The sequence below is a fragment of the Balaenoptera musculus genome, chromosome 17 (genome assembly GCF_009873245.2).
Source record: "Balaenoptera musculus isolate JJ_BM4_2016_0621 chromosome 17, mBalMus1.pri.v3, whole genome shotgun sequence".
Taxonomy (NCBI): domain Eukaryota; kingdom Metazoa; phylum Chordata; class Mammalia; order Artiodactyla; family Balaenopteridae; genus Balaenoptera; species Balaenoptera musculus.
Window position 1 is genome coordinate 17,840,156 of NC_045801.1, and position 23,800 is coordinate 17,863,955.

Here is a 23,800-nt window from a genome sequence, read left to right on the forward strand (position 1 = left end):
GAACCTACTGTATAGCACAGGGAACTCTGCTTAATGTTACGTGGCAGCCTGGATAGCAGGAGAGTTTGGGGGAGAATGGATACACGTATATGTATGGCTGAGTCACTTTGCTATGCACCTGAAACTATCACAACATTGGCTATACTCCAATATAAAATAGAAAGTTTAAAAAAAAAAAGGAAAGAAACTCAGGGTTAGAACTCCTGGAGTGCCAATGCTCTCCCTGTGATACCATGTATGTAACAAGCCTGGGACAAGAGTGGTTAACCAAGTGCATCATGTGATTATTTTACAGATGCATTGTGAGAAGTTTCTAAGTTTCCTGAGAATATCTGGAACCACACTCTTTGGAGCCTCTCTCCTCACTGGAATCATAGTTTCTTATATTGTTGGCTACCAATTTATCCATACAGATGATTACTATTTATCTTTTGGACCATATGGTGCCTTTTTAGCATCACACCTCATCATCCAAAGCCTGTTTGCCTTTTTGGAGCACCAAAAAATGAAAAAATCTCTAGAAACCCCCATTAAGTTGAACAAAACTGTTGCTCTTTGCATTGCTGCGTATCAAGAAGATCCAGACTACTTATGGAAATGTTTGCAATCCGTGAAAAGGCTAACCTACCCTGGAATTAAAGTTGTCATGGTCATAGATGGAAACTCGGAAGATAACCTTTACATGATGGACATCTTCAGTAAAGTCAGGGGCAGGGACAAATCAGCCACTTATATCTGGAAGAACAACTTCCACGTGAAGGGTCCTGGTGAGACGGGTGAGTCACATAAAGAAAGCTCACAACTTGTCACACAGTTGGCTTTGTCCAACAGACATTTTTGCATCATGCAAAAATGGGGTGGAAAAAGAGAAGTCATGTACAGGGCCTTCAGGGCACTGGGACGAAGTGTGGATTACGTACAGGTAGGTTTCCACATCTGCCAGGACAAACATACATTTAAATAAGGCATCTTTTGTAGCTCTCCAGTCATATGCTATGACTTGTCCTTTGACACAGTACTTCTTTCAGTTCATCTGAAAACAGCATGACTGTTGAAAGCACATTCCAAAAGAGAGAAAAAAAATCTTATGAAATGGTTAAGACAATGAAAATGCTTAACTTGTACAGTGTTATTGGTTGGAAATCAAGATTATTTTGAACAGGAGACTCGTCCTTCCTTCTCTTCCCCTATCTTACCTTTTCTTCCACCTTGGATGTGCCAAGTCAAGTCCAACATTATTTTCCACAATCTTAAAATCACCAGCCTTGCAAAAAAATAGTGTCTGTCCCAGCAGAAGTGTCTTGAGAAAATCTGCAGGCCCAAGGAAGTGTTTCACAGAGACTAGGCAAAATGAGAATGGAGAAAACAATTTTGATTTAACAGGATAAGGAATTCAAAATTTAGACACAGAGAAAAAGAATAGGAAAATGAAAAAGGGTGGGGGAGATCAACTTTCCAGAGCAAAACCTAAGTCATGTTTATTTCACTTTCCAAACAGCATTACCTCATTCACTGCAACTTGAACTTTGAAAACATTTGTGATGTCGTTTGCTTGCATGAAAATCAGACAGGCTGTGTCTCTCACTAATTCCCTGCCTGCACACTCTTCGGTTTCTCCTCTCCTAGCTGTCATTGAGGCTTTCTTTTTTAGAATGTTAGTAGGGTTCCTGTGAGTTTTCTTCCTTTTTTTTTTTTTTAATTTAATTTAATTTTATTTTTTTACACAGCAGGTTCTTACTAGTTATCTATTTTATACATATTAGTGTATATATGTCAATCCCAATCTCCCAATTCATTCCACCACCCCCTCCCTGCTTTCCCCCCTTGGTTTCCATACATTTGTTCTCTACATCTGTGTCTCTATTTCTGCCTTGCCAACCGGTTCATCTGTACCATTTTTCTTTTCTTTTTTTTTTAACATCTTTATTGGAGTATAATTTCTTTACAATGGTGTATTAGTTTCTGCTTTGTAAAAAAGTGAATCAGTTATACATATACATATGTTCCCATACCTCTTCCCTCTTGTACCATTTTTCTAGATTCCACATATATGCGTTAATATATGATATTTGTTTTTCCCTTTCTGACTTACTTCACTCGGTATGACAGTCTCTAGGTCCACCCACATCTCTACAAATGACCCAATTTTGCTCCTTTTTATAGCCTAGTAATATTCCATTGTATATATGTGCCACATCTTCTTTATCCATTTATCTGTCGATGGGCATTTAGGTTGCTTCCATGACCTGGCTACTGTAAATAGTGCTGCAATGAACATTGGGGTGCATGTGTCTTTTTGAACTATGGTTTCCTCAGGGTATATGCCCAGTAATGGGATTGCTGGATCATATGGTAATTCTATTTTTAGTTTTTTATGGAACCTCCATACTCTTCTCCATAGTGGCTGTATCAATTTACATTCCCACCAACAGTGCAAGAGGGTTCCTTTTTCTACACACCCTCTCCAGCATTTGTTGTTTGTAGATTTTCTGATGATGCCCATTCTAACCAGTGTGAGGTAATACCTCATTGTAGTTTTGATTTGCATTTCTCTAATAATTAGTGATGTAGAGCATATTTTCATGTGCCTCTTGGCCATCTGTATGTCTTCTTTGGAGAAATGTCTATTTAGGCCTTCTGCCCATTTTTTGATTGGGTTGTTTGATTTTTTAATATTGAGCTGCATGAGCTGTTTATATATTTTGGAGATTAATCCTTTGTCCATTGATTGTTTGCAAATATTTTCTCCCACTCTGGGGGTTGTCTTTTTTGTCTTGTATATGGCTTCCTTTACTGTGCAAGAGCTTTTAAGTTTCATTAAGTCCCATTTGTTTATTTTTGCTTTTATTTCCATTTCTCTAGGAAGTGAGTCAAAAAGGATCTTGCTGTGATTTATGTCATAGAGTGTTCTTCCTATGTTTTCCACTAAGAGTTTTATAGAGTCTGGCCTTACATTTTGGTCTTTAATCCATTTTGAGTTTATTTTTGTGCATGGTGTTTGGGAGTGCTCTAACTTCATTCTTGTACATGTAGCTGTCCAGTTTTCCCAGCACCACTTATTGAAGAGACTGTCTTTTCCCCATTGTATATCTTTGCCTCCTTTGTCATGGATTAGTTGACCATGGGTGCGTGGGTTTCTCTGGGCTTTCTATCCTGTTCCATTGATCTGTATTTCTGTTTTTGTGCCAGTACCATATTGTCTTGATTACTGTAGCTTTGTAGTATAGTCTGGAGTCTGGGAGCCTGATTCCTCCAGCTCCATTTTTTTCCTTCAAGATTGCTTTGGCTATTCAGGGTCTTTTTTGTCTCCATACAAATTTTAAGATTTTTTGTTCTAGTTCTGTAAAAAATGCCATTGGTAATTTGATAGGAATTGCATTGAATCTGTAGATAGCTTTGGGTAGTATAGTCATTTTCACAATATTGACTCTTTCAATCCAAGAACATGGTATATCTCCCCATCTGTTTGTGTCATCTTTGATTTCTTTCATCAGTGTCTTATAGTTTTCTGCTTACAGGTCTTTTGTCTTCTTACGTAGGTTTATTCTTAGGTATTTTATTCTTTTTGATGCAATGGTGAATGGGATTGTTTCCTTAATTTCTCTTTCTGATCTTTTGTTGTTAGTGTATAGGAATGCAAGAGATTTCTGTGCATTAATTTTGTATCCTGCAATTTTACCAAATTCTTTGATTAGCTCTAGTAGTTTTCTGGTGGCATCTTTAGGATTTTCTATGTGTAGTATCATTTCATCTGCAAATAGTGACAATTTTACTTCTTCTTTTCCAATCTGTATTACTTTTATTTCTTTTTCTGCTCTGATTGCCATGGCTAGGACTTCCAAAACTTTGTTGAATAATAGTGGCGAGAGTGGACATCCTTGTCTTGCTCCTGATCTTAGAGGAAATGCTTTCAGTTTTTCACCATTGAGAATGATGTTTGCTGTGTGTTTGTCATATATGGCCTTTATTATGTTGAGGTAAGATCTCTCTATGCCCACTTTCTAGAGAGTTTTTTGTTTTTTGTTTTATTTTTAGTTTTTTTTTATTTTTATTTATGGCTGTGTTGGGTCTTCGTTTCTGTGCAAGGGCTTTCTCTAGTTGTGGCAAGCGGGGGCCACTCTTCATCACGGTGTGCAGGCCTCTCACTGTCGCGGCCTCTCTTGTCGCGGAGCACAGGATGCAGATGCTCAGGCTCAGCAATTGTGGCTCACGGGCCCAGCTGCTCCGCAGCATGTGGGATCCTCCCAGACCAGGGCTTGAACCTGTGTCCCCTGCATTGGCAGGCAGACTCTCAACCACTGCGCCACCAGGGAAGCCCTCTAGAGAGTTTTTATCACAAATGGGTGTTGAATTTTGTCAAAAGCTTTTTCTGCATCTATTGAGGTTATCATATGGTTTTTATCCTTCCGTTTGTTAATATGGTGTATCACATTGATTGATTTGCATATACTGACGAATCCTTGCATCCCTGGGATAAATCCCACTTGATCATGGTGTATGATCCTTTTAATGTGTTGTTGGATACTGTTTGCTAGTATTTTGTTGAGGATTTTTCATCTATATTCTTCAGTGATATTGGTCTGTAATTTTCTTTTTTTGTAGTATCTTTCTCTGGTTTTGGTATCAGGGTGATGGTGGCCTTGTAGAATGACTTTGGGAGTGTTCTTTCCTCTGCAATTTTTTGGAAGAGTTTGAGAAGGATGAGTATTAGCTCTTCTCTAAATGTTTGATAGAATTCACCTGTGAAGCCATCTGGTCCTGGACTTTTGTTTGTTGGAAGATTTTTAATCACAGCTTCAATTTCAGTGCTTGTGATTGGTCTGTTCATATTTTCTGTTTCTTCCTGGTTCAGTGTTGGAAGGTTAAACCTTTCTAAGAATTTGTCCATTTCTTCCAGGTTGTCCATTTTATTGGCATAGAGTTGCTTGTAGTAGTCTCTTATGAAGTTTGTATTTCTGCGGTGTCCATTGTAACTTCTTTTTCATTTCTAATTTTATTGATTTGAGTCCTCGCCCTCTTTTTCTTGATGAGTCTGGCTAAAGGTTTATCAATTTTGTTTATCTTCTCAAAGAACCAACTTTTAGTTTTATTGATCTTTGCTATTGTTTTCTTTGTTTCTATTTCATTTATTTCTGCTCTGATCTTTATGATTTCTTTCCCTCTACTAACTTTGGGGTTTGTTTTTTCTTCTTTCTCTAGTTCCTTTAGGTGTAAGGTTAGATTGTTTATTTGAGATTTTTCTTTTCTCTTGAGGTAGGCTTGTATTGCTATAAACATCCTTCTTGGAACTTCTTTTGCTGCATCCCATAGGTTTTGGATCATCATGTTTTCATTGTCATTTGTCTCTAGGTATTTTTTTTTATTTCTTCTGATCAAATCTCTTAGTTATTTAGTAACATATTGTTTAGCCTCCATGTGTTTGTGTTTTTTACATTTTTTTCCCTGTAACTGATTTCTAATCTCATAGCGTTGTGGTCAGAAAAGATGCTTGATATGATTTCAATTTTCTTAAATTTACTGAGACTTGATTTGTGACCCAAGATGTGACGTATCCTGAAGAATGTTCCATGTGCACTTGAGAAGAAGGTGTAATCTGCTGTTTTCTGATGGAATGTCCTATAAATATCAATTAAATCTATCAGGTCTACTGTGTCATTTAAAACTTGTGTTTCCTTATTAATTTTCTCTCTGGATGGTCTGTCCATTTGTGTAGATGATCTGTCCATTGGTGTAAGTGAGGTGTTAAATTCCCCCACTATTATTGTGTTACTGTCGATTTCCTCTTTTATAGCTGTTAGCATTTGCCTTATGTATTGAGGTGCTCCTATGTTGGGTGCATAAATATTTATAATTGTTATATCTTCTTCTTGGATTGAGCCCTTGATCAATATGTAGTGTCCTTCCTTGTCTCTTGTAACATTCTTTATTTTAAAGTCTATTTTGTCTGATATGAGAATTGCTACTCCAGCTTTCTTTTGATTTCCATTTGAATGGAATATCTTTTTCCATCCCCTCACTTTCAGTCTGTATGTATCTCTAGGTCTAAAGTGGGTCTCTTGTAGACAGCATGTATATGGGTCTTGTTTTTGTATCCATCCAGCGAGCCAGTGTCTTTTGGTTGGGGCATTTAATCCATTCACATTTATGGTGATTATCGATATGTATGTTGCTATTACCATTTTCTTAATTGTTTTGGGTTTGTTTTTGTAGGTCCTTATCGTCTCTTGTGTTTCCCACTTAGAGAAGTTCTTTAGCATTTGTTGTAGAGCTGGTTTGGTGGTGCTGAATTCTTTTAGCTTTTGCTTGTCTGGAAAGCTTTTGATTTCTTCGTCAAATCTGAATGAGATCCTTGCTGGGTAGAGTAATCTTGGTTGTACGTTCTTCCCTTTTATCACTTTAAATATATCGTGCCACTCCCTCTGGCTTGTACAGTTTCTGCTGAGAAATCAGCAGTTAACCTTATGGGATTTCCCTTGTATGTTATTTGTCATTTTCCCCTTGTTGCTTTTAATAATTTTTCTGTCTTTAATTTTTGTCAGTTTGATTACATGTGTCTCGGCGTGTTTCACCTTGGGTTTATCCTGCCTGGGACTCTTTGCACTTTCTGGACTTGGGTGGCAGCTATGTCCTTTCCCATGTTAGGGAAGTTTTCAACTATAATCTCTTCAAATATTTTCTCAGGTCCTTTCTCTCTCTCTTCTCCTTCTGGGACCCCTATAATGCGAATGTTGGTGCATTTAATGTTGTCCCAGTGGTCTCTTAGGTGTCTTCATTTCCTTTCACTCTTTTTTCTTTATTCTGTTCCACAGCAGTGAATTCCACCATTTTGTCTTCCAGGTCACTTATCCGTTCCTCTGCCTCAGTTATTCTGCTATTGATTCCTTCTAGTGCATTTTTCATTTCACTTATTGTATTGTTCATCTCAGTTTGTTTGTTCTTTAATTCTTCTAGGTGTTTGTTCCTTAATTCTTCTAGGTCTTTGTTAAACATTTCTTGCATCTTCTCGATCTTTGCCTCCATTCTTTTTCCGAGGTTCTGAATCATCTTCACTATCATTATTCTGAATTCTTTTTCTGGAAGGTTGCCTTTCTCCACTTCATTTAGTTGGTTTTCTGGGGTTTTATTTGTTCCTTCATCTGGTAGATAGTCTTCTGCCTTTTCATTTTGTGTATCTTTCTGTGAATGTGGTTTTCATTTCACAGGCTGCAGGATTGTAGTTCTTCTTGCTTCTGCTGTCTGTCCTCTGGTGAATGAGGCTATCTAAGAGGCTTGTGCAAGTTTCCTGATGGGAGGGACTGGTGGTGGTTAGAGCTGGGTGTTGCTCTGGTGGGCAGAGCTCAGTAAAACTAATCTGCTTTTCTGCTGATGGGTGGAGCTGAGTTCCCTCCCTATTGGTGTTTTGGCCTGGAGTAACCCAGCACTGGAGGCTACAGGCCCTTTGGTGGAGCTAATGGCAGACTCTGGGAGGGCTCATGCCAAGGAGTACTTCCCAGAACTTCTGCCGCCAGTGTCCTTCCCCGCAGTGAGCCACAGCCACCCCCTGCCTCTGCAGGAGACCATCCAACACTAGCAGGTAGGTCTGGTTCAGTCTCCTATGGGGTCACTGCTCCTTCCCCCTGGGTCCTGATGCACACACTACTTTGTGTGTGCCCTCCAAGAGTGGAGTCTCTGTTTCCCCCAGTCCTGTCGAAGTCTTGAAATCAAATCCTGCTAGCCATCAAAGTCTTATTCTCTGGGAATTCCTCCTCCTGTTGCCAGACTCCCAGGTTGGGAAGCCTGATGTCAGGCTCAGAACCTTTACTCCAGTGGGTGGACTTCTGTGGTATAAGTGTTCTCCAGTTTGTGGGTCACCCACCCAGCAGTTATGGGATTTGACTTTATTGTGATTGCACCCCTCCTACCATCTCACTGCAGCTTCTCCTTTGTCTTTGGATATGGTGTATCTTTTTTGGTGAGTTCCAGCATCTTCCTGTCAATGGTTGTTCAGCAGTTAGTTGTGATTCTGGTGCTCTTGCAAGAGGGAGTGAGTACACATCCTTCTACTCCACCATCTTGAACCAATCTCTCCTGTAAGTTTTCTAGTTGTAATTTTCTGCAGATACTTTATTAGATTTTGGTCATAATAATATCAAGAAGGGAGAAATGTCTCCGGCTTACAAAATCCACTGGACACTCTTAGCCTTCTGTTGACAGTAAAATTCTAGTTTTCAGAGGACCCATCATATTTTTTAGGGATCTTTATGGGCATGAAGTGATGCCCAGTGGGTCTCTTTGTGTAATGGGATAAAAATGGACTCTGGCTTTAAAGTCAATTGACTGAGATTCTAATCACAGTTGTTAGTAGGTGGTTGACCTTGAGCAAGACCACCTCCCAAACCTCGGTTATCTGGATACAAGAAACTAATCTCATAAAGGGTTTGAGATAATTATTTCAAATCATGTATCCAAAGGGGCTTAACAAAAGTTGTTAATAATGGTATTGTTAATATTATTAAAAAGTTTGCTGACAATACTATTGTTATTTTCTTATATGATCATCTAGTCCTTACTTCAAAACTATAGTACATGTCAATGCCCACCACAGAGTGAATTTGGTTAATCTCTGAAGAGTTTTGAAGCATTTCTTAAGTTGATACCATCTGCATATTAATCTCCCTTCTAGGGAGTTGATAGAGTTTCACTCCCAAGTTCTTCTAATTTCTAGAACTATCACAATTTAGGTAGTTGTAATTAACTCAGGACATTTTTACATATTTGCCTTTTGCAACTTCAGGCCCAGATGAGAAAATAAAATGAAATATTTAAAGGAAGGGATGACTTGGAAACTTGCAGAGGATTTGAAGAATGAAACCTAAAAGGAGAGAACATCTATTTTGATATTTTCCCTTTAATTCTAGTTAAAACCATCGTTACATTTGTTATTTCTAATCAAGAAGTCATTGTGTGGGGTTTCCTTTTTTTTTTTTTTTTAAACCTGCTCTTCCCAAATCTACATCTCCCATCTTTTTTGTTTTGAATTTTGCTTGTATTCTTGACAATTTGACATTGTACCTGTCCAGGAAAAAATAATATAAAATATGAAATGTTAGAATAGGCTTCCTGCTACAGACCTAACCAGGCTTGAGAAATTTCCTTCCTTCAGGGTGAAGCCTCCAGATAGACTGACCCTAGCAGCAACTGTTAACTGGGCCCTGAAACCTTTGTAGACTCTCAGCCCATTCCAACCATCTAAACAGGGTAAAAAAATCTTTTGGCATTCTGAGACCAGTAAATTCCATTCGGTCATCCTTCATCAAATTCCCAGATACTTAACCATCCTTGTCCTATAGCAGTGGAAATTTCTAAAATTTAAATATATGTATAACAGATTTACTTTGCTGTACACCTGAAATTAACACAACATTGTAAATCAACTATACTTCAATAAATACTGAATTAAAAAATACACTCTCATCTTCCATTCTGACTGACCCAAGGTCCAAGAGTTGCAGAGCAGAAGCCACAGAAAGACAAAGGGGGAGGAGTTGAGGTTATTGGCTCCTGAGCATTACAAGTGATTGAATGTGGAGTTCAAGTTGGTTAGGGATGGAAGGAAGCAAAATTCAGGTGCTAATGCACAAGAGAGAATGGGGGCAAGGGGAAGAAATTGACCATCTGCTCATACTTGCTAACCTGGCTAGAGAACACTGTTTAGCTGTGCAGAGAGATGGCCAGAATGATTGGTTTCCAGTTGCAGCTGGATCCTCAGCACTGGTCAGCACTCTTTTCATTTGATTTGATCTTGAGTAAATGTTTTGCTTATTGTTCTCATGTCTATTATTTCATATTTTCACCACTTTGCCAAGGCCTTACCCAAACTCTTCCCTGCTTAGCTACCTGTGATCTTGCCTCCTATGAAACAGAATATCAAAAATATGTGTTCTGAAGGCTGTCAAGATCTTCTTTACTCTCTCCTGCTTACAGTTTCAAAGGTACCCTTCCATCTACTCTCCTGGGCTCTCTGGGTAGGCATCCTCTGGTCTATTCCAGACCAATCTTTATCAGTTATCACCTCTTGCTCTATCTCTCTCAACTGTCATTTCTAGTCTTCTCTACTGACTACTGTCTCAGTTTTATAGCCCCTCAAATAATTAATACTGACCTGGAATATTGAGGGAAGATTTAGTCTAGGATAAATGCAATGTGGTAGAGAATTCATCTATGATGCTAGTGGCTCCTTTCAGAGACAGAGTAGTTAGAAAAACAGAAGAAGAAAAATAACAAAATGACAAAACATAGATGTGGAGAATGAGAAATAAAGAGGAGAATGAGGAAGATTTTCTTAATTTTGAATCAAAGTATTTTCTGGAGAAACTGTTTTTTTTTTTTCAAAGAAGGACAGATTCTGATCTGTCTAGATATGGCTCAAGGTAGGGCAAAAGTCTTTCTTATCTTTTCAAATTAGTATTTATGTTAGTTTTTTTATTTGCCAAAATAACACATGATTAGGGCAGTGTGTTTTTAAAAAATGTAGCAAATCACAATAAGCAAAATTAAAATCATCTGCAGCGAATACTTGACTCAAACATAGATTGTCAAATATAATACTTTCCAGCATATATCTCTCTTCTTTCCCCTTCTTTTTTTTAAATTTAATTTAATTTTTAAAATTTAGTTTTTAATTGATATATAATTGCTTTACAATGCTGTGTTAGTTTCTGCTGTACAATGAAGTGAATCAGCTATATGTATACCTATATCCCCTCCCTCTTGGGCCTCCCTCCCCCACCCCCCTCCCACCCATCTAGGTCGTCACAGAGAGCAAAGCTGAACTCCCTGTGCTATACAGCAGATTCCCACTAGCTACCTATTTTACACATGGTACTATTTCCTCTTCATTTATTTGGTCTTATAGGTTTTTACCTTGCTCCTTCATCTGTGACTTTTGTTGTTGCTTCTTTTTTTTGATGGGTGGGATTGTGTTCCTCTCTTACTAGTTATTTGGCCTGAAGCTTCCAGCACTGGAGTTTGTAGGCTGTTGGGTAGAGCTGGGTCTTGGTGCCGAGATGAGGACCTCTGGGAGACCGCACTCCGATGAATATTCCCTGGGGTCTGAGGTTCTCTGTTAGTCCAGTGGTTTGGACTCGGAGCTCCCACTGCAGAAGCTCAGGCCTGACCCCTCGCTCATGAACCAAGATCCCACAAGCCACACAGGGCGGCAAAAAAAAAAAAAGAAAAAGAAAAAGAAAAAAAGGAGCAGAACAATAACAAAGAGTAAAAAATAAAATAAGATTAGAAAACTAACAGGTATGTTAGAAAAAATAAAAATATAGATGAAACAAAAACCGGAAGGTAAAACAGTCCCCTTCTTTTTAAAAAAAAAATTTGAGGGACTTCCTTGGCAGTCCAGTGGTTAAGACTTCACCTTCCAATGCAGGAGGTGTGGGTTTGATCCCTGATCGGTGATCCCTAAGATCCCACACACCTTGTGGCCAAAGAACCAAAAAATAAAACAGAAACAGTATTGTAACAAATTCAATAAAGACTTTAAAAATGGTCCACACCAAAAAAACTCTTTAAAAGAAGAAATTTTAAATTATGTTATACTTGCCTTTTTGCATCATTTTTTAATCTACAATATCAGAAGACTTTAAGTATCCTGTGACATCTAGATTATTTAATTGCTTTAACATATCTCCTGTCACTGAACATGGATTTTACAATGTAAATGGCTATCAGTCTGTGTGATGAAAGAGAAAAATTATCTCATGAAGTGTGCATTAGGGATTTCCCAGGTGGAAAATATACAATACTGTAAATATGAACATTTTCTAAAAGGAAAGTATATAGGAGACAACTGTATTAATACAGTAAGTCCCCCAAATATGAACCTTCAAGTTGCAAACTTTCAAAGATGCGAACATGTGTTCACATGTCCAATCACATAAGTTAGTTCACGTGTCTGGCATACCTTGTCATGTGCGTGCATCCTCTACAAGTGGTTGTGCTTTTGTGTACTTTACTGTACAGTAATGTATAGAGTACAGTAGAACAGTATCTTTATTTCAACCCCAGGATGTCCAGAAGCAAGTGTAAAAGCAGCAGTGATGTAGCGGGTACTGCTGTACTTTTCAAGGTACTGTACTGTAAGATTAAAAATGTTTTCTTTATTTTTTGTGATTGTTTGTTTTTTATGTATTATTTGTGTGAAAAGTATTATAAACCTACTACAGTAAAGTACTACATAGCCGATTGTGTTAGTTGGGTACCTAGGCTAACTTTGTTGGACTTAACGAACAAATTGGACTTATCGAACACGCTCTTGGAACAGAATTCGTTCATACGTAGGGGACTTATTGTAAATACGAATATTTTCTAAAGGAAAGTATATAGGAGACAACTTTATTATTAACTTAATCGGGTAGCATCCTAGGTATCCAAGATTCATTGAGCAGGAGAAAAGTAAAATTGAATCATTCATAATAGTAGAGTTGACCCTCATTATTTATGAATTCTGTATTTGTAAATTAACCTACTCACTAAATTGTATTCGCTACCCCAAAATCAACAGTTGCAGTGCTTTTGTAGTCATTTGCAGACACGTGCAGAGCGGCAAAAGATTTGATTTGCCCGATATGCACGTTCCCTGCTAAAGTCAAACAAGATTATGCTTGCCTTCTTGTCTCAGCTTTTAGACAGTAAACAAGTAACACCTTTAGTTTATTTAATACCATGTTTTTGTTTAAAATGGTCCCCAACTGCAGCGTCAAAGTGCTATCCAGGGTTCATAACACACGAAGACTATAATTGCCTTACGGAGAAAATAGGTTTGTTAGATGAGCTTTACTCAGGCATGAGTTATAGTGTAGTTATAGTTGGACATGAATTCACTGTTAATGAATCATGTGTGTGTGTGTGTTTTAAAACAGAAACACAAATAAAAAAAGTTTAGACATTAATCACTAGACAAAAATATTGTGATCAGAGGCTTGGAGGACTCTAACACTATATTTCTGCTGGAAGCAAATTTTGATATTTGCTAATTCATTGTTCATAGAAACTTGGTAGAACATAGCTACTGTGAATAATGAGAATTAATGTACATAATATTTGATTGGTTCCTGTTCTATATAGGAAGTCTAAGAATAACTTAAATATTCTGAGGGCCAATGCTGAGAATGTTATATACTATGTTTCTTTGTATTCTTCATTTTATAGGATAAGATTAAGAGCACATTGAACTAAGAAAGGGAAAATCTGAATCTAGATTCAACTTAGTTGTTTAGATTGGTGTTTAAGGGCCACCATTATAGGATTTCCTGATTCCCTTTTTTAGAATAAGAATTCCAAACATTTGGAATAAGGGTGTTTCATTGCTTAAGACTTAGAGGTGACAACATTTGGTTTCTCACTTTTCCAGCTGGCTTGTCACCTTTGCTTTACACCTTCTATAAACTTCACTTATGTTTAAGCCTTCCTAAAAAGGAAAGGAGAATAACCAAATGATTCCTTTTTTAAAAAAATTCAATGTTTTGAAGATATTCTAGGTTGACCAGAGACAAGAATTATTTTATAACAATTTGGGTAATTCATTCTACCAAAGAAGGAATATATCTTCCTAATCTCTTTCAAGAAGAGTAATAAAGAAATGCCGAATTGTTTAGGTGTCCAGAAGTAGAGGCTTTCCATTGGCTAGATTTGAGATCTTATACCATAAACCAAATACTCTAAGAGAGGATTGTCCTCCCCATTCCCCATCTCTCTCCCAAAAGAAAGATTATCTTTTCTTTTCCTGTGAGGACATTTTTTTTCTTCTGAAATTATTTTACTCATTAATTTCAAATGGGCTTTTTAGCTCTAAAATTCTTAGATTTTATGATTTTGTATTTGCCACTCCCATCATTCGCCATTATGTATTTGCTGCTTAATCTGAAGCTGGTAAATTTAGCTGCATGCTTACATGTAAATTCTATTTATCCAGAATGCAAATAAATAGAAAAAGATTTTTTAAAATGAAAATATCATGTAATATTGATAAAGTCCTAGAAGTCTGTTTAATATAATTAATGACCATGTGCTGTGAATTTTGATTGAGCTTTTGGTCAACTGTGTGCAATATTCTATTTTCGTGAAGGTTATTTTTTGTCCCAGTTCTTTGGTTTCCCCCATCTTCTGCATGCATATGGTCCCACACAAATTACCAGTCATATGTACTCTTTTTCATCAAACAGTGCAGTTCTTAGGGCCTATATTAAACAGATAAAACTGTGTCATACGTATTTATGTACTTCCAAAACGAAAGATTATGTTTATTTTAAGTAGTATCACATTCAGCAGGGTCAAAGTCAATGAAGAGATGCTGACTCAAGATGCAACAAATACTTTTGTAAGTTTCCATGGGTCCAGCCTTTACTACAGGAACTTTCATACATTGTACTCCAAGGATATAATTCATGCTATAAATGAATCGTAATCAGCTGTAAACTGCTCTCTAATATAATTCTTGCCTTAGTAGATGGCCCAATCTAAGGATTCTTCCATTGCCTTCTCAGGTACACTGACATGTTTATGTTTGTTGGACATTGGATCAGGCATTAGTTTTTGCTCTCTGTGTCATATTTTATTTACAGCGATGATAAAAACTCCTTTCCTCATTGGTTTAGTGTCCTTAGTTTGTGCCTCTTGTTTTGATTTATCACTTCTTAGTATATATATGCCTTCCTTTTATTGAGCATTTACTATGAGCTAGCCCTTTTAAGCGCTATACATACATTACCTAATTCTCCATCACAATAAACCTGTGATGTGGATATAATTATCCATATTTTTCACCCGAGAGATGGAGACTTAGAAAGGTGAGGTAAGGGGTCTAAGGTTAAGAAGCTAGTCCAAATGAATATAACTGGTCGATGGTGGATTGGGACTCAGATCTGTCTGATTCCAAGGTTTTGCATAGTGCTTTCTTTTCCTTTCAGTAATGTGTTTACTTTGGTATGGTACTCTTAGGACTTCAAGGGGCTGGAACCATATTGGGTTTGCTGGTAAATAACTATTTGTGAATTTTTGTTGTTGTTGTTCTGGCTGACCCCTTTTCACTAGAGAAATGTCCCAGGGGAAGGAAGAGCAAGGAGGACTTTCCATTTATTTTGTGGTTAAGTGGTGGCAGGGAAACTAGGTAGTGGGGTCACAATCAAGAGTAATTTCAAATGTGGTAGAAAGAAATAGTCTCGCTGGGTTCAGGTTAAGATGAAGGGTCAAGATGAAGAAAGGATTGAGGTTTACAAGCAGCCAAAGGATGAAGGCAGTAGCAACAGAAAGGGTCTTGATTTATTTTCAACCTGTTTCCTCATTGAAGGCAGCCAGAATAGTTAAGGTTTCCTCTTGCTGTGTAGCTCTCAGTGCCCTTTGAAGTGGTTCGGGGCAGGCAGAGGTGGAGAACCCACCAGTCAATCTGAAAGGAAATATGTTTAAAAAAAGGTGAAACATGGATACTCAGCATTTTAGACTTGGGTCTTAGAAGTTGAAAACCATATGGTAGAATAAATAACAATATTTCTACAGGATATTTTTATTTAACTTGTTGTGAGGTAGATTAACTTTAAGATCAGTGAGATAAACTGGAATGGACTTACAGTCTAACAGCTTATTTAACAGATTTATAGCAATTTCTATATCTAACTGCTATAGATGTTTTGGATACATTTGAACTTGTTCATTGTGATAAGATATTCTTGATATGTAATCCATGCTCATGTTCCTTTCAGTGATTCTCTTTACTGAGTCACCTGTTCATGGTAATGAGTGGGTTTACTTAGCAAGTACAAACAATGAAAGATTATTACCCTATACTAATGGCATATATGACTTTTCTGTGAGACTTTGTAATTTACCAAGTACTTTTACATACAGTGTGTCACTGTGGTATCATGATGATGGTAACAGTTTGTTCAAGGTCATAAAAGTGGTAAGGTACAGAACTCAAGATTTCATTGCGGCCTCTTGATTTGCTATAATAGTCAAATCTTGGCCTATTATAAGAATAGGAGATAGAGGCAATCCTAAAAACCTCTAGTAGAGTGAAATTGGGACTTAGCACATACTTTATCTCAACTTGTTCTTTTAGTTTGTTCTTTGTTTTTTTATGAAAGAGACCCACCCCCGGCCCGGCCCCCCAACCAATTCTTTTAGGCTCAGGGTTGGCATACTTGCTTGTAAAAGGCCTGATAGAAATCATTAAGCTTTGCGGGCTATATGGTCTGTGTTGCAGCTATTCAACTTTGCTGTTTTAGTGTGAAAGCAGCCATAGATAATATGAAACTGAATGCACATGACTGAGTTCCAATAAAACTTTATTTATGGTCACTGAAATTTGAATTTCATGTAATTTCCATGTGTCACAAAAAATTCTTTTTCAATTTTTTTTCAGCTATTTTAAAAGGTAAAAGCTATTTTTAACCCCCAGGCCATATAGAAATTGGTGCGAAGGCAGACTTGTCCGTAGACCTTAGTTTGGCAACTCCTGTTTTAGATTCGGAGAAAGGGGCGTCACTGTCTCTTGGCTAGAACAGTGAAGGAGGGGGAGCCATGGTCTTAAGCAATTTAGCTGATGATTCTGTGGTTAAGACTGAGGTGGCTGGTTCTTCCCAATAACGTCTTCTTGTCTTGACATTTTCCACTCATTTTAGTCAAAATTTGGTGACTTTGCCTCATTTCCATATCTCCTAGTGAGAAATCTTACGACTGGCGATCATGTAGTTTCAACAAATTACAGTGATACATTCAGTGTGGACAGAAAGACATTTTGATTTGTTCTCCAATTGTTTCCTGTGTGCAAATCAGTCCTGTGTTTTTTCCCAGTGTGAGGTTAAGCTCCTTGTGAACTGGTGTATTTCTCCCACAGTTTCTAGCCCAGGGCTAAACAGCCAACAGTTTTGAAATTGCACACTTCTCATTAATTGGTGAGGAGACAGCTAGAAATCCTGTTTCTACTAGACTGATTTTAAGAAGGGCTAGAATTATACCCTTTACACACAAACAAATTAACACTGTTATATCCATGAACATACATACTTTCACAGACTGTCGTAGATGGTGGTTTTCTAGTTGGCATTCTATCACTAAAGAACATCCAGAAATTGAACTTCTTTAGAAAACTCTTTGATCCCACTATAACAAACCCCTCCCAGGAGATTTCTGAGAGCATTCCCTTCTGACAGTTAAACTCACCATGTGAACAATCTCTCTCAGAGAACTTCTGGCACTTTGCTGTTGGAAACTGGGAGGGGCAGGACCAATTTAAATATGCAGAACCTCAGAAGTTTGGTTCAAGTTTAGTCATTTCAGAGAGGCAGTTCCCTTGGCTTGCTTATCTTACAAGCAGGCGGAGTTACTTGACCATTAATTCTAGGTCGCCCCCTTCCTGTTGTTTTTAGTCTTATTTTAGCTTTCTGGTTTTACCTTTCCCAGCTTGAGTCAATAGAGGTGGGTGTGGCCATAAACTCTGGATGCTGAGAGGTTGAAAAGTGGATTTGAAATTATGCCTTCTCTTTCTACTACCCTAGTTACTGGCCTGCCAGGCTTATAGCCGTATACAAAACAGTGACAGACAAGGCAAGAGAGAGGCAAAACATCGCTATTGTAGGAATTTGTTTAGGTTTCTGAGGCTTGGGACCCTTGAGTATAAACTGAAGTATTAGAAAAATCTTATTTTCTACAATGAAAAACTTATGCCTAGTTTTTGTCTAAATTTTTTCCCCTAGAAAAGTGAGACCATGCTGGGCCAATATAGAAGGCCAAGAAAACAATAAATGGGTTTTATTTAGATAATATATTTATTATGCTTCTAAATAAGCAATATAAAATTAAAAATTCAGAAGTTAACCCTAAAATTGCTATAATTAGTAAATCTAGAGAGGTGATGAGTTCACTTTTTATAATTGGATACCCTATATACTCCTTAAGTCATATGTTCCAATAATGCATTTAAATTGCTGTTTTTACCAACATTTTTATTCATATATAATCTTTTTAGAAAAAAACACCAATTAGTAAAACTGACACAGATGCAATTTTTAAAATGCTGGGATTCCTTAACTTATTATGTGAGCGGGTCATGCTACATACGCATAAATTCTCCTTCAACTGTGAGAGTTTATGCTTCTACAAATTATTTTCTTAGTTTTTTTTTTTTTTTCAAAACTGGTATATCAAATCCCTACTATTTTTATAAAGTATTGAAAAAACTGTAAAAATAATTGCCTGTGATATAAATAATTAGGCTAAGTCTTGATTAAATTCCATCTAGGACTGCCAGACTTGTTGGCAAAATAATGGGAATTACAGATAATACCCCCATATCTGCCAACCATGTCAATTTATTGTTTGGATGGGGATGTGAAACTGGTTCATTATATGTTAGCTCTGATCAATTTATATCTACCATGGCCTTGCTACATTCCCAGAAAAGAATAATATTAAAGAACAAAACACAATTCAACTGAGTAAATTTGAAGGTCCAATAATTGGCTCTATTTAATGATTCATGAGTCAGGCAGCATCCCATCTTAGCAGATAGGAGCTCTGAGAAGCTGTACATAATGGAAGGGTTTTGTTTTTTTGTTTTGTTTTGTTTTGTTTCTGGCAGAAAGGGCTGGAAAAAGGAAGTTTCTAGCAAAAAGTGGATTGTTTCAGGCAAGGTTACCTTCTTTTGGGAGAAGCTGGGGGTTCTATCAGGCATATTTCCTCACTAGTGCTGACCAGGTAATTCCATATTGACTGCTTGAAAGTCACATTCCTTGCAGAGGCTTAAATTATAATTAGGTTCAATATTAAGTCTTGGTTTGCTGACATGGGGCCAAGCACAACTGACTCCATTTTGGGCCTGTTGTTTCTTTTTAACAATTTCCACATTTAGATCAGACTCTCACCTTAACAGAAATGTGATCAAAATTTAAGGAATTGTTCTTTAAAAAAATTAGGAGCTATTTTTAGGAACATTTGCTTGGCACTTAGTGACTGTGAACATGTATTTAAAGCTTTTGAGAGAATACAACACACCAGGGAGAGTGCGGTGACTATTATAAGCAGGATAATTCCCAATGTCTGAAGAGCACTTTAGAGCCATGGTCCTCAAGACCCAAACCAATCAAAACCAAATAAGTCCAAGAAAAGACCTCATCAAAGGAGTCATCTTTTTAAGCCAAGTGTTTTGCTCACTGATCTTGGGTAACTGAGTTTCAATTTCCCCAGAAGTGTTAAGGTTATCCCCCTTAGCAATGTCTTGGGAGATGGGTGACTGCATTATCCTTCCAAGTTAATGCCAGAGTATTGAAAAGAAAGGAAGAGAAAAAGAGTGTTTCACATTTGGTTAAACTATGAAGTTTTGATCTGGCATCTTTCTTCTGGCAGAAGAAAATTATGTTGATGTCAGCTACTTCTATTCCTCATCAATTTGATTTTGAGGTTTCAAGCTAGTGTGAAGTTCCTAGAGTCTGAAGGAGCCTTTCTTTATGGGGAGATGTAGACCTAAGGTTCAAGTTCTTGAAGTTTGGCTGCCATCTGAGTAGTGAGGAAGACCTGGTATAGTCCCTCCAGAGATATTCAAGGGCAGTCTTTGTTCTTAGTGATTCCAAAGTAGATGAGTGGGAAAAAGTTGGCAACGTTCGTTTGAGAGTCTTAGCCATATATTTGAGGAAACTAGAAGAATTCTGGATTTAATCCAGTTTACAGCTATGTAACAAAACCTCCAATACGATTAACAGAACTAGAATCTAATGTCTACAAAAGTGCAAACAGAAATGTCTGTTAGGGGTTCATGACATAGAAAAACCCCAATAATTTTCTTGGTTTCAAAATTGTGTTCTTTGACCCATATCAAGATTGTTTTTAAGAACAACAATTAGAATTTCTACAACTGCTTAAGTTATTTACATCTATTTTTATGTACAAAGGGCTAGATGAATACTTAATACTCTAGAATAAAAAATGATCTGAAGGTCATACAAGTTTCCTTTCTGATAGAGGGTCATTTGCTAAGTCAAGGTCATATGGACATCTTGCTTTAGAATTATACAACCAGTTTTAAGAGAATTGCCTTCCTGTCTTTTATTCACCATGTTAAAACTGGAGAAAAATCACTGTTAAACCTACCTCCCTTTCAATACTGTCATAGAAGTTTTCGATATCTTTCAGACCTGTGGGACAAGTTGCCTAATAGCCTTATTTAAAGCAATTTAAAAAAAGACATCTCGAGTGACCAACCCAAGATATTTTCCAGGTCCTGGAAACCTAGGATGCTACCTAAGACATGAGACTTTCATTGCCAAAACTGGGAGCAACCATGGCAAACCAGGAAAAGCTGGTCACCTTCCGAGCCATACCTAACCCATCATTTCAGCTGTTCTGTACAGCAATGTCATGAACTTAAATATTGAGTTTGCTGAAAAACAAGTTTTTTGTATTCGCCACGATATAACAAACTCTGTCATCCCTGTGACACTTGCTTATTGGGGCCTTGCGACAATAAGGCTGAAGATATCATATATATGTCCAGTTTTGACTATATGGAGCACACTTATTGTCTTCTATTCTTTAATTTACTTTTTACTTTCTTCTTTGCAGGTTTGTGATTCAGACACCATGCTTGACTCTGCCTCAACTGTGGAGATGGTAAAAGTTTTAGAAGAAGATCCCATGGTTGGAGGTGTCAGAGGAGATGTCCAGGTGCATATGGCTTCACTTTTTGCATGCGTCACTTTTAGTAGCACCCTCACTCGTTGACTCCTTGAACATATGTTTACTACACACCGAACTTTGTGCCACATATTGTTTTTGGTGCTGGAGACACATTAGAACGTGCCTCGAACACACTTTACTGTGTCTTCTCTTGTTTAAATTAAAATAATTTATGATTTCTTTGCTTAATCCTGGGTCATAACCCATGTATGTGGTGGCTGATAAGTAATCTGAAATATAATGTAAGTGTGTATGGTTTCCACCATCTCTTCTTGAGCCGTAACTTAATGTTCTGATAAAATGATGTTGGAACTCATTTAATACAAGGGTTAAAAAATGGAAGTATGGCAGGGAATGGATTCTACATCTCATACCTATGTATTTAAAACCGATGGTTTTCCAATTATTTATTTCCTATTATTTGCTATCAATGTGGAAACAATTAGTGAAACAAATATTAATATTGTTATTAATTGTTATCAATATTAATATTGAAATGTATGGGATGGGAAAACAAATATGTGAAAATATGTGAGGTTTAAAATGACTCCTTTGCAAAAGTGCAATTAGCTTTTAGCAAAAGATGAGAAGCATATGGAAATATAACTTTAAATTTAAAGTTTTAAATTGCATTGCATTGCTGTATAACCCATATTTATATACATGGTAATACTGAAGGGAAATAAAATGCACTAGATGGACACAGAAATAGCCTGGTGATAAAAAGGAAGCATGCAAAATTCAGATGAAAACGGAACAAAGTTGAGACAGAGGAGATAATTATGAAATATTGCCAAGAAAAAAACTAATTTTCAAAGGCCTTTGTATAGAGCCTTATTTCAGGATTCAAGTTTTGGGTAGAAGCCAGAGCAAACCTTTTTATCATTGGCATTGCAAAAAAGTAGGGAGGATGGAGAAGGAAAATTAGCAGAATTGCATGAGTTGGAAATTAACCAGAGTGGGAGAGAATAGGACTTAAAATTTTTCAAATATTAGATGGTAAGAAAGAGTGGGAGAGAACTTAGGAGCTGAGAATTAAGCCTAAAAAACCCCTCAATATTATAACATAACAACAAGAACAGGAACAAAAATCATAGCAAAAAATTACAGAGGACGATGAAGTAGAAAAAAATATTTATTATCAATGAGGCCCAATACATGCACTCCACTTATCAAATCAATCCAGTAATACAGAATCAGAGAAAATAAAATATGACCATGTCAAAAATAGGAAGAAAGCCAAAATAGGCAAATAAAATAACAAAACACTAGGTAATGACCTCAAGATGGTGCAGATTTTTTTGGAATTTTTAGTTGAGTTTTACCTTTATTTAATTATTTTTAGTTACTTTTATTTTTCTTGCAGATTTTAAACAAGTATGATTCCTGGATCTCCTTCCTCAACAGTGTAAGATACTAGATGGCTTTTAACATAGAAGAGGTCTGTCGGTCTTATTTTGGATGTGTCCAGTGCATTGGTGGACCTCTGGGAATGTACAGAAACTCCTTACTGCATGAATTTGTGGAAGACTGGTACAATCAGACATTTCTGGGCAGACAATGTACTTTTGGAGATGACAGGCATCTAACGAACCGGATGCTGAGTCTGGCTATGCAACAAAATACACAGCTCGATCCAAGTGCCTTACTGAAACACCTATAGAATATCTCAGATGGTTAAACCAGCAGACCCGTTGGAGCAAGTCCTACTTCCGAGAGTGGCTGTACAATGCCATGTGGTTTCATAAACATCACTTGTGGATGACCTATGAAGCAGTCATCACTGGGTTCTTCCCTTTCTTTCTCATTGCCACAGTAATCCAGTTCTTCTACAGGGGTAACGTTTGGAACATCCGTCTCTTCTTGTTAACCGTCAAGTTAGTAGGTCTCATAAAATCATCCTTTGCTACCTGCCTTAGAGGAAATATTGCCACGCTCTTCATGTCCTTCTACTCAGTGTTATACATGTCAAGTTTACTTCCTGCTAAGATGTTTGCAATTTTAACCATAAACAAACCTGATGGGGCCCATCTGGAAGGAAAACCATTGTTGTTAATTTCATGGGACTCATTCCAGTATTGGTTTGGTCTGTAATCCTTCTGGGTGGCTTGATATTCACCATTTATGAGGAATCTAAAAAGCCATTCTCAGAATCCAAAAAGAAAGTTCTAACTATTTCATCATCCATCTATGTATGCTGTTGGGTAGTGGTTTTGACACTGTATGTGGTTTTCATCAAAAAATGTGGCAGGAGGAAGAAGAAACAACAGTACGACATGATGCTTGATATATAATCTTGCATTGAGGTTTGCAGACATACACAAAACCTTCTTCCTCTAGGAGCTGTGCTGATTGTACAGAATTGTGGCATCAGATTATGGCAACAAAGGAGACATATCACTGTTGCTGGGACATTTACAAAGGCATTTCTATGGGTTTATTTTGATTCCGCCAAATTACTATGCCTCCTCAACAAGAGGAAGCTCAGATTTACCCTGTTATTTCTGTAAAAGTCAAAAGAATTCTGGTTATGCAATTATCCCTACAGCACATCCGCCTAACAGTGTTCTGCCCTGTATACCTCACTAGCCATGCTTTATGTGGGTTATCATGGAAGAAAAGGATTTTGGAAACTCGAGAAAAAGTTCTTTCAACATATACAACCCTTACATTTAAAGAAGATGGACTTTCCCTGGAGGCACAGTGGTTAAGAATCCGCTTGCCAATGCAGGGGACACGGGTTCGATCCCTGCTCCCGGAAGATCCCACATACCGCAGGGCAACTAAGCCCGTGCGCCACGAGTACTGAGCCTGCGCTCTAGAGCCCGCGAGCCACAACTACTGAGCCTGCGTGCCACAACTACTGAAGCCCGCGTGCCTAGAGCCTGTGCTTCACAACAAGAGAAGCTACCACAATGAGAAGACCACGCATCGCCACGAAGCGTGGCCCCCGCTTGCTGCAATTAAAGCCTGCGCTCAGCAACAAATACCCAATGCAACAAAAAATAAAATAAATAAAATAAATAAATTTTTTAAAAAGTAGCAATATCAAAAATAAAATAAAATAGATAACCAACAAGGACCTACT

The 23,800-nt window shown here is 37.4% G+C and overlaps 1 protein-coding gene across 1 annotated transcript; it reads left to right on the top strand.

Annotated features, from left to right (window-relative positions):
• The first annotated feature begins 295 nt into the window (after positions 1 to 295).
• On the top strand, positions 296 to 23,006 carry LOC118883585 (hyaluronan synthase 2-like). The gene is given in 5 exon segments (XM_036830578.1): positions 296 to 922; positions 20,599 to 20,700; positions 22,079 to 22,316; positions 22,319 to 22,729; positions 22,732 to 23,006. Coding segments are annotated over 5 exon segments (1,653 nt in total).
• Positions 23,007 to 23,800: the final 794 nt, after the last annotated feature.